This window comes from Corapipo altera, unplaced genomic scaffold (assembly GCF_003945725.1).
Source record: "Corapipo altera isolate COAL_440 unplaced genomic scaffold, ASM394572v1 23b, whole genome shotgun sequence".
Taxonomy (NCBI): Eukaryota; Metazoa; Chordata; class Aves; order Passeriformes; family Pipridae; genus Corapipo; species Corapipo altera.
Genome location: NW_020884885.1, coordinates 14,844,073 through 14,855,884, shown reverse-complemented (window position 1 = coordinate 14,855,884; position 11,812 = coordinate 14,844,073). Strand labels below are relative to the sequence as shown.

General features: G+C 36.1%; 1 protein-coding gene across 2 annotated transcripts; it reads left to right on the top strand.

Annotated features, from left to right (window-relative positions):
• Positions 1-326: 326 nt before the first annotated feature.
• GAL (galanin and GMAP prepropeptide) lies at positions 327-8,414 on the top strand. Of its 2 annotated transcripts, XM_027642521.1 has the most exons (7): positions 327-439; positions 595-675; positions 1,359-1,413; positions 2,339-2,410; positions 2,820-2,906; positions 5,956-6,033; positions 8,105-8,414. In XM_027642521.1, exons 2-7 carry the CDS (start codon positions 595-597, stop codon positions 8,155-8,157), a joined length of 426 nt encoding a protein of 141 aa, XP_027498322.1. In that variant the 5' UTR covers positions 327-439; the 3' UTR covers positions 8,158-8,414. The 2 variants fall into 2 exon arrangements, with proteins under 2 accessions (XP_027498322.1, XP_027498323.1); XM_027642522.1 differs by lacking the exon at positions 2,339-2,410.
• The last annotated feature ends 3,398 nt before the right edge of the window (positions 8,415-11,812 follow it).

Genomic DNA, 11,812 nt, shown 5'->3' with positions numbered 1-11,812 from the left:
CGAGCCCTCGTGCAGCTGCAGCGGGCGACAGGCGCAGGCCAGGCTACCCAGACCTGAGCCCCTCTCTCCCTGCCCAGCTCAGAGCTCCTCTCGCTGCCCACCAGCCTGCCCAAAGCCGCGGTAATAAGAGATAATTGTCCGCGCTGTCAGCTCCCGGCAGCCTGCGTCGTGCTTCCAAGTACCTCTAATCGGATTGCTGTAATTTCTGCCCTTCCTAATGCAGTGGGTGGCGAGGGGGAAATGACCCGGGGGAGGCGGGGGAGCGGGGAGTGGGCGGCTCTGGCTCCCCCGGCGCGGCAGTGCCGCAGCCCATAAAGGGCGTCGGGAGCGGAGCGTGGGCGCAGCTTCGCACTCGGGCTGTGGCCATGCAGTGAGTGCCCGCCGTGGGACACGTCAGGAGGAGCGCTGCGAGAGGCAGAGCGCCGCGCCCCAGCTCAAGGTACTCCCCTCTCGACCCTTCTCCCAGCGGGAATTTGGGTGCCGAGCCTGGGTAGCCACAGCCAGGAAGGTTCACCCGCACTTCCTACCCGCGGCGAGGAGTGTCCTGTGCGCTGGGGAAGGCAGAGCATTTACCCTCGTGCGGTTTCTTTCCAGATGCAGAGGTGCGCTAGTTTCCTGTTTCTGTCTTTAATCCTTGGTGCCACCCTCTCGGAAACATTTGGGCTGGTTTTCTCAGTAAGTATCCGTGTCTCAGCTGGCAAAGTGACTCTAAACCTCGCAGGTATATACGCTGTATTTAGACATAGCAGTTGCAGAAGATGCAGCACTCAAACACGTTTGGCTATAAACCGGGTGTTTTTTTAGCTAAGAATTTGGAGATTTTAAGTACTGGCTCCCTTGTAGTAAATACCGTGAATAAAAGGGTGTCTAGTTTGTAGACCAAAATTGAATGGATGTCCCATCGTACTCAGAAAAGGTGGTTGTAGATAGGGGTTCTTTTTATAAAGAGGCTGTCTTGTAAATCTGAGCAATTGAAAGAAAGCGTTGCTGTCTGTTAAGATGGCTGTCAGGCGGTAATAAAAACTTGAAGCATAAAGGCAAAATTTCTACCTCTGAAGTTTGATTTGCAGTTTCACTTACATGGTGTGAAATCTTCATACTGAGTTCATATCTTCATATGGACATGGATGTCAATAGCAAAAGTGTAGACTTAGATGGGGAGGGGGCAAGAGTTCAACATTAATATTTACTTCAATATGATTGGCTTGTTTGTTTTACTTTTTTTTTTTTTTTTTTTTTTTTTTTTTACAACTTTTTCTTGATTTTGAGCCTTTGGAAGACTCTGCTAAGAGAATGTCCTTTTGCAATTTGACACTGTGTAGGTCATGTAATAACATACTTGCATTTTTTTCTTTAAGGCAAAAGAAAAAAGGGGTTGGACTTTGAATAGTGCTGGTTATTTACTCGGGCCACGTAAGTGAGGCACTCTTTTTTTCTTTATATCAAAATGCAAAAGTTGTGGGGTTTTTCTTTTTCCTAGAATCTGTTTACTGTAGTTGCTGTTCACTTCTCTGTGTACAGCAATTTTCTCTAAACTTTCAAGGCTGAAGAAACTCATTTGGGAAAATATTTATTTAGATGCTTGTTACATGCCAATTATAGAATTGTCTTAAACAAGAGCTGTTCTTTTCTAAAGCAGAGTTGTGACCTGAGGCTTTATGCCCAGAAATGTTTCTGCTCACTCTGTGCTTCTGGACTGTAATTTTCATATGACAAATTCTTCACCACAGGAAGTGTTACAAAATCTTGTATCATCTTCTATCATCTTACGTCAAAGGAAGAATGACAAGATGTGACATTTGGCACTTTCCTATGTATTTCAGATTTCACCTTTAAATCTTTTCGAAAATTGTTTCACCACTTGGCTTTATTATACTACATTTTTTTTAATTAAAGCACGATAAAGTAAAACAATAACATGCAAACTAATGACTGTGAAAAATTAGGATAAAAGTGTTCAAAATACAGGAACACTGGATTACAAATGCAGATTATAAGAAAAGTAATGCAGGGCTAAACTGTCTCAAATATTTATCCTTTTACCTGTTCTTGTTAATGTAATAACAGTCATTACCAATCTTTCTTTATCTTCAGTCTCAGTAATACATAGACAAATACTACAGACACTTACTATGACTTTCTTAATTCTCTTCAGCTATCCCTAAGGATATCTAAAAAAAAAAGAAAAGCTTTTATGCATCTTAAATGTATTAACTGGTACTGTAAATGTCTGGAAGTATATTTACTTCAAAGCAGGTCTAAGCAAATCGGAAAAAGTACTGCGGGGAAATGTGCCATTTATCTAAGACTGGATAATAGGAATCATCCTTTGTTGCAGGTCGTATTGATCAGCTTTTACTGATAAAGGAAATGCCCATTGCAAGGGGGAGAGAAGAGGCACCAGGGGCATGTAAGATAGTTTCTGAAGGTTATTCATGTAAACTACCTGCAGTTTTCTTTTGAGCAAACTCATCAGCAACATTTTCTTACAGATTAGGGAGAGAACAGTAAAAACAACTTCCCAGCTTACATGCAGATGTACAGGCTTACATTTTCTTTACAACTTCTTCTAAATTCAGTAATAGCTTCTGCAAGTGTGTAGCACAGGTCTGGGTCTGTAAACAAGATAAATCATAAGCACAAATTTACAAGAATGGTTATTTTATTTAATGACACATTAACTACTTCTCTGTAATTTTGTACATCAAAACTGCCCATCATGATCTTTTCATTGAAATTCATGAAAAGCAAGCAATATAATAAAGGTGGTTGTTAAGTTAATTAACTCCTCTGATTTTTTTTTTTTTTTAATTTATCAGATGCAGTAGATAACCACAGATCTTTTAATGATAAGCATGGTTTCACTGGTAAACGTGAAATACAGCTTGATGAGGATATTAAAGCAGGTAACAAAAATCTGAAAGCCACTATTGTTGATTTGTTTTTAATGATTTGCAATCTATTTACTATTAACTGACTACCTAGATACAAGGCTATTCCTGCACTTTAACAGAAATCCCAATAAACACGTGAAAGGAAGAAAAGTGACTTTTGGCCATTTGGTGTATTCTTTGTATGGTCATAGTTTAAAACATGGTATGTTTTCCTAGGCACTTAGATAATTTTGTTGCTTTAAAGGTATGATAGGTCATATTGCTTTGAAAAAATCTTTTTTTTTGTTTTGTTTTCATATGTTCAAATAAGTATTTCAAATGTCACCTTAGACACGCAAGGGTTTTTTTTTTCTCAGCAAAGAAGTGAGTTGACAAAGGCATCTTTCAGTAACAAAAGCTCAAAAAAATATAAAGTCTCAATATTTCCACTGTTTAAGTAAAGTGGATTATCATCACAAAAGATTGAGGATGTGGTTGCAACTGAAGTCAAGTCAACATGATGTTTTGATATTGCATGTGTCAGAATTTAGTAAATATCAATGAAAAGGATGCAGCTTAGTTCTTGATTTCTCATACAAACCAGGCCTCTAAAGTATGTCTACACTTCCTTTATGAAGAGAAGCTGACAATTTTTAGCTTTATTTTAAACACCTATTTCAGGATAAGATGCAGAAACTTCTAGAAAAGCCTATTTCTTTCTCCTGAGGAGAAACCAAAACTACTGCAAACATCTAAAGTGAGCTGGTATGAATCTCATCTTTAGACTGTTAAAGAGTGACCACAGTACTTACTTGAGTACTATTGCATTCATCACTGCACTAGTGGGGGAGGACAGAGCTTTTGCAGGCTATTTTAAATACACCCAGCATAATGCAAGTGTAGTTAACGCTAAATAAGTTCATAAATATAGGAAATGTACTTGATTACTATCTCATAGACATACTTACTTTCTAAAGAAAAGAGTAACATCAATACATTTCTTAGTTGTTAACATTCTCTGAATGACTGTTTAGTTCTGGTACGTAGTTACATAGTGTGGTTTTGTTTGTGGTGGTTTTTTGGTGCTGTGCTTTGTTTGGTTTGGTTTGGTTTTTTGTTTGTTTGTTTGTTTTAAGGAAAAAAAAAAAAGGAAGCACCCACTTTTTCAAATGCTGGTGTAAAAATAATATTTTGCCAGTCAGAAACAATGTGAAAGGAAGGTGGTTGTAATCTAACAATGGAGTTCGCATTGCAACATGTTGCCTTTAGTGGATATATTGGATTCTTTACAGGAATATGAACTCTTAGATTTATGGAACTCTTTTGCCAAGTACTGTTGTGCCTTCACAATTACAGGTCAACCCAGCCAAACGTGTCAGGATTAGACTGGAAACTTATATTGGTGCCTCTGCTATGAACCTCATGCTTTTCTCTTACCAAAAGTTTTCTTTGAAGCTGAAGTTTATTACAGAGTTCCTACCCAAAGGAGATTTAAATACAGAAACAAACAAACAAAAAAAGGGTATAAGATAGTCAGAATCTTATTTTAATTGAAAAGGAAGCTTTTTTGGTTTGTTTTTTTTTTAGTTAATTTTTTCTGATTATTTACATAGGCACTTTAAAATGGCAATATACACACATTATTGCTGTAAAAGAATTAATGCAAAGGACTGTACTCTCTCCCTGAAGGAATGCTGCAAAATTTGTAAACTCTCCAGATAACCTAGAAGAACTTGCAAGCTGTATTAGGGACTTAACACTAGGTCCAGAAAAATAAAAGATCACTACAAAACAACCATTTACGAGCATAATTAGTCAAATCTTCAAATTACAAGATCATAATTTGTTTTAACTTATTCTATACAGAAATAAAGGTCAGTCACAGAGTATAGAGAAATACACGTGTACAATATGCCCAAGCCACTGAAGAAAAATATTTATCCAATGAATATCACATTGGTAATAAAATCTGGGTCAGAAAGTGACTAATATAATAACCATAACAAAATTCTATAACAGGTTAAGTGGGGAAAAAAAGTTAAGGAAAAATTCAAATAATGCAGCTATTACTAATGTAAATAATAGCAACATCTCTGTGTCGGTTCAAAGACTGGAAGACAAGACTTTTAGCTGCAAGCATGTTAAATACATTTTCAAATGCTTATTCTCAGTATACCAAAAACCTTTGTGTCCCTTCAACTTTCATCAGTGTTTTTTTAATTTGTTTTGCAGAGCTTGGTCTGCCTTCTATCCGGTAGGACAGTATTGTCAATGATGTAATAATGAGCTCTTGGTACTGGCACCCATCTCTATGCAGAGAACTAAAAATCTTGGGGCAATTACTTGCTATCTGTTCTCTAATACAGGACAGTTCTCCATCCTGTTGGAAAAAAGCAAGATGTCTTCCCTGCCCCCCTCTCTCTCTCTTTTTTCTGCATTAACAGATACAGAAAGCATCCTTCTCAGCCTCCCAAAGTGCAATAACAAGCTCCCAGGACTCCATTAGGCCATTAAAATAGCATCAAAAGGCCTATTTTCACTAGATCAGAGATGAGTATATTGGTTTAGATACCTGTGTAAAAACATACCTCTCCAGGCTTTTAGAAAGACACCCAGGCCCAGCTTTTGGGCTACAAATCACTTCTATGTCACTCAAGAGGCTTATTTGGAACAAAATCAGACTATGTGAAGAACTTTTAACTGTTTTGTAAAGGTGACAAATTTGTCAATTAAATTTAACCTTATCCCTTCAGTCTCAGGTTAGTGGACACAAGAGAGAGAGTTGAGAACTGAGGAAAACTCTTCTGCATCAGCACTCTGAGCACTGTGACCATTAAGGTGTCAAAGCAGCTGCTATGCAGCGATGGCATATGGAGCTGGACAATTTTGATTCTGAGAAGTGCAGTTACCACCCTTAAAGGGGCTTCACTCTTCCCTGAAATGAGGTTTTCCATTCAAGATTTTAAGGAAAAAGGCATTTCAGGTAGCTTATTTTCAGGGTACTTATAAACTTAGCTGTGATGTCACATAAAATGTATCTTCATACTATGTAACATTAAGTGACAACCAACTTGTTTTATAGGGAATCTTGGAAGACCACTGTCTGATGAAAACATTATGCGTACAGTAATCGAATTTTTGACTTACTTGCATCTTAAAGGTTAGTGAATGCCCTTTAACCTTTCACAGCTTCTGGTACTGAGAAGACAAGAGTATCCCTGAGTGTACCAGTCTGCTACAGATTTGAGTGTGCGAGGTTTTGAACAGCACTTTGGGAACACACACAGCTAGTATGCAAAACCACAGGTCAATGAATATCTGATGTAGCAGAATTCTTATACCATTTGGTCGCTTGTTAGTGGCACAAGAAATACCTCTCCCTTTTTGCATGTATTCCACAGTAAAGGTGCATCATAAAATTGCAACAACACTAAGATGAATGTTGGCAAATAGCTCAAAATGCTGCTAGTAAAATCTCTGTAGAGCCTCAAAATTGTGACAAGAATTGTAATGTTGGGCTTACAGCTGATTCTATAAGAATGGTAGCCTTATTATAGAATTCAGTGAAGAAAAAACTTATATGTTTCTGAGTTTTCATTAGTTTTACTTTAAAAAACGCAAACAAACACAATTTTAGCTTTCAAAAACCTCTTCAGGGCTTCTAAAATTGTCTGCAAAATGTATACAAATATATAGTTGCAAAGAAAATGGGTAGAAAACAATTATTCTACTGAAAATGTCTGAGCATTTTTCTGTCTCAGAAAGTTGACAGTTCAATAAATCAGTAACTTCCATATTCTTACTTTTGTGTACAACAAATTATAAGCAATTTTGGGGCAAGTGTATGCTGTGGAACTGTGTGTTACATACATGTTTTAATTTCATTATTAAAAGATACTTTCAAGAGATCTGTTCATTCTTTGCATATCTAGGATCAGTTTTTGGCATTGTTGTCTGAATTATTTGTACCTACCCAGGCAAAATAATTCTCATTACTGAAAATATCAACCCAGTATTTTTTGCATAGGATTTGTATCAGAAACAAAACCTCTTTATGGTTAGTAATAAGGGCCTGAAATAATTCATATATATATATGTAAAGTAGATTATTAGCCTGTATATTTACTGTGGACAATGCAGTAGCTTGTTTCTTGTGCCACTGTGAAGAAAGAGCCCCAAACGTTCTCTTACTCTACTGTGTGAGCCTAGGAAGTAAAATCAATATCTGAACACAACAAAAAGGTTGTAAAACAAGTAGAGCTCAAGCACATGAGCTCTGAGTAGGCAAAAAGCTGCTAAGTTGGACAAGAAAAAAAAATGCATCTCACAGAAATACAAATTACTTCTTCCCTGCAATGAAAGAGCAAACAAGTTTCCCTGTTTAGGATAGTGCTGACAAACACCTGCTTTTATTCAGAAAAGATGGTGGTATTATCTGTCCTTACTAAAAAAAAAAGAATCTTCAGATCATATAAAATGGCTTTTCCATGAGAGAGTTCTTATGTTTCCAGGTTTCAGAAGACACAGAGTGTTTTTGCATTATATTACCAGTGTTTATTGGCAAGGTTTAGTACAAACTCACACAAAATCAGAACTGTTGATTTGGCAGGTGAAAAACGTATTTTTAATGATAGAGATGCTTTAACAATTTTTCTCAAATGAAACTTTACTACACTGAGTGTATTGGTTTAGAGTGTTCCTTGGTGGGGGGGATAACTCGCACTCATAGGATTCAGATTCAGGGAATAGTTTAGTCAGATTAGACATAAATTTTAGTCTGCAAGATAAAGGCAATGTTTTAACTGCTAAGAAATATCTTGGCAAGATCTAAAAGTGGCCTTCAGCTCTTTTTCTTGAAAATTTTTCCCTCCAGCTTTAAATGCTTCCATACAGAGCAACCTGCAGGATGGCAGCCATAATTGAATAGTATTAAATATTTTGAGATACTGGGATCCAGCAATATCAATTGACATAATAAAACAGATATAATTTAATTGTTGTTCTATCACTGCTGTTTCTAGAACAGGTGAAATTAAAACAGGAAGATATTATTAACATTCAAAAGACAAAACCCAAGAGTTTATGAATTAAATATGAAAAGTTCAAAGATTTTGCTCTTATAGTCGAGAGCACAAAAATGTAATAAAAATGTATACTACTGTAACTGGATTTCATTACTTAATTGCTAAGATAAATATGTGCTAATTAACTTTTTTTAAAATTTTTTGCAGAGTTGGGAGCACTTGACAAGCTACCTACACCAGAGGAAACAAACCAGTCTTGAAGAATGTATTTTTTTTTTGTTGCAGTGTAGATTTAGACTGAATTCTAAACAAAAGATGCAAATGAGCTGACATTGAGAAGTATTGTTTGCATTAATCTGATAAATGGTAAATGGCATTCTCCCCTCTGGTTTGTTTGATGAATTTTTTTTGCCTTTTTTTTTTTTTCCCCCTTCTCCTGCAATGTTATAGTGTATAATTTTGCCTTGGTAAAATTTTTCTGTAGGTAAATGATAAAATAAAAATAAGAGCAACTAAATTGTTTCATTTTAAAATTAAGTATCTTCCAGCACACAATGTACCAAATACAAAGTCCAGGTTAAATTGTAAGATTACACTGCACCAATACTCTGCAATATTAGAGCAAAATAAAACATAAATACTATATATTGGGTACTTTAAATAACACAAAAAGAATGACTTCAAGGTGCTGCCATGCAGAATCTTTTTAGGTCACAGATCTGTCTGTACTTCTGTGCTTCAAGAAGCATTACTTCCTGTTCATGTTTTCACAGACATGAAATAAACTCATGTTCATAAGAAATTTCATATTATTCACCTGTGATACACCAGCCCATTGACTGAAGCATACCTTGATGCAATACAAATTTAACTGTTCTGTACAAGTTTATACAAATCGTATGTGTAGGATTCCTGCATCATCAAGAATACTGGGTCTGTACTCCTTAATGAAGAAATGCTTCTGTCTGCTCCAAGATTAAAAAATTATTTTATGAGATGCGTCATTCTGAGTCTAGCAAAGCACTTGAATCCATGCTTAATCCATATAAAAGTGCTTTGATGGACCAGAATGCTAGGCCTGTGCACAATAAATGTCATATCAAGACTGAGGAAAGGTTTGAGAGGATACAGAACCATGGAAAGGTTTTTCATATTCAGGTGACTTTCGCTCTCTGCATGGTGCAATGAAATATCATCCTTTCAAAATGCTGAAGTGCACTGGAGTGCACAGACTGACAGAGATATTGCAGACCTTTATTACCTAATCTGTCTTTCACTTTTAGCGTAGCAAAATACATTCTAAATGCCAATCCACTAGTGTCTAGTTCGAACCTGGATGGCTGTCCCACCTTGTCAGGCTTTGCTCTTCCTCTGATAATAACTCAGCCTCTGATCTCATATCTGATGTTCACTTTCCAAAGTGTGCAAACTACACTTTTCATCAGATCCAGAGAGCTTCTGAGCAAGCCCTTCCAACAATGTTAAACTGGATTACACTTTTTTTTTAATAAGAGTAATGAAAAAAAAGTGTACAATGCTGCTATACAAAGTGTATGTATGCTGCTAGTCCAACATTATTTGGTAAATTTATGGGCTTCCAAAAATGTCAAATAAGGATAGAGTGAAATTTAACCTCTGTACATTAATATGGTTCGGTAAGTCCAAACTCTCATTTTCACTAGTAATGTCCATATTTCCTACCGTAACCTTGAAGCAGAGTTCACTAAAATCAAGACCATTATTTTCATTTATTTCCATGGACTTTGATTGACTGTAAAACCCGGTATCCATTTGAAGAACTCAGTATCAAGCCATCTTTCTATGGCAGAGCACCCCAATCTATGATCAAATAAAAGGAACATCACATTAGCATTGAATTTCTTTTCTTTTGAAATAGGATAAGAAATTAGAAATAATAGAATAAAAGTAGAAAACAGTTATTACTTTAATCAAATTAGCATACTGTCAGCTCATTAGAGTTGGAATGGTCCTGTTTGAATGTTTATTTGAAATTCTGAAATTTGAGATCATTTGAAATAATGAAAAACTCATAGGATCAGGAAGATTTACAGCACTGTCTAAGCAGGGAGGCCCACAAGCTTCTGCATTGTGTTGCACTGTTATATGAAAATGCTATAGAAACCAGAATATTATTACCTACTTACCAAAAGCAGTCCACATACTTTCACTTAATTTCTGCATTCAAACACATATTGGTAATATTCCAAAATACAGAGACAGGTAAAATTTTCAGCTTGTTTCTTCACCCTCTAACATCTCCTATCTTTGCAAAAACAAAGGGGAAAAAAACAATAAAGGGGCATTCCTCTGGATCAATTACACAATTTCAGTAATGTTATTATTTTATTAACCTGGTGTTCAGCCAAAGTAAACAGCCACACATTCATTTTATTTAAAGTATGTCTTACGTCACTTCATCTCAGACGTAAGTTCTGCAAATATTTGGAATGACATCTCCTTAATCAACCTCTTGGACAAACACCTCATAAAAAATGGCCCTTAAACCATAATTTGGAAGAAATCAGTTTCAACGGGGCAAATAGATAATAAAAAGATGTTTTAGTAGAACATAATAATTAAAATCCCTAATAATTTCCATCTAATTGTATAATTTATCTGCTCCCTTGCATACATTATGTCCCACTTTTCTGTAGGATTAGCTCAAACACATACGTGCACTAAAGACAAAAGCCAAATTAAAAAAATACAGAGTAAAACTTTGTTGTAATGTTTGCCAGTGCTATGAAATTACCCATCATGCAAATTTAACTCTGACAATGAACAGAAGGCTTGCGTGATGCTGAATGACTGGACAATAAATGGAAGATGAGATTAAATGCTGATGCAAGAAAATTATATACGCAGAGAAAAACAATTCTAATTTTACCTACGCATACTGATGCTACTAAATTGTGTCTGGAAAAAGACTCATTGCACACAGTCCTATAAAAATGCTATTTTAAACCTCAACAATGGTTAGAAAGGCAAAAGGAATGTTAGGAATCATAATGAAATTATACCATTCCCATCTTTGATACCAGCAGCAGTTCTGGACAGCTCACTACAAGTTAAAAACCACTGTACAACCAGGAAAACTATAGAGAAAATGGACAAATATTTTTACAATAATTTCCATACACAGAGAGACTAAACAGATGAGAGATGAGTCTTAAATGTTGTGCTAGAAGTGCTTAGCAAATTCACTTATTCCTGTAACCCAAGGTTTAATGATTCAATGATAAATGATGATAAACCCCACATCCAGAAAAAAAAGGTCTTTTCCATACATCTCATGATGAAATTGTGGCACTGACAGGCACAGGACTTTGTGGAGGCCATATGCTCCATGAAAGGAAACAGTTACATTCATGGAAGAAAAGTCCTCCAAGATCCAAATGAAACCACTGCTCAAAAAGTCTAATTAAATTGTTAGAACAAATTATGGACTCTTGTGCACAGAGTTATAAAACGACTCTTACAACTTGATCCAGGGATTAATTAAACAGGGCTTCTTCAGCTGCATAACATTTGATGCCAGCTTACAAAAGAAATTTGGAAATCACATATTTTTGGCTAAAAATTCTGCGGGAATACTGAATTCTGAATAGTACCAATAACAAAATTAAAAAAAAGTATATTTTTATACAGCGTTTCACCTGTCAGGTAGTCTCATTACAACTTGTTTAAATGCAAATCAGTTCAGCATCAAAGAGGGAATTTCTGGTGGCACAGCTGGCATTGAACAGTCTGTTCAGATTAGGAAGTCATTAGGAGCCTGACAGGGCACATGTATTTTCCCACCTGTCTACTCATGTAAAGGTCAGACTGCAACATTAGCATAGAAAAATTAGATAGGACTCAGATTACTGAGGATGTTTGAGGGGGCTTGATATT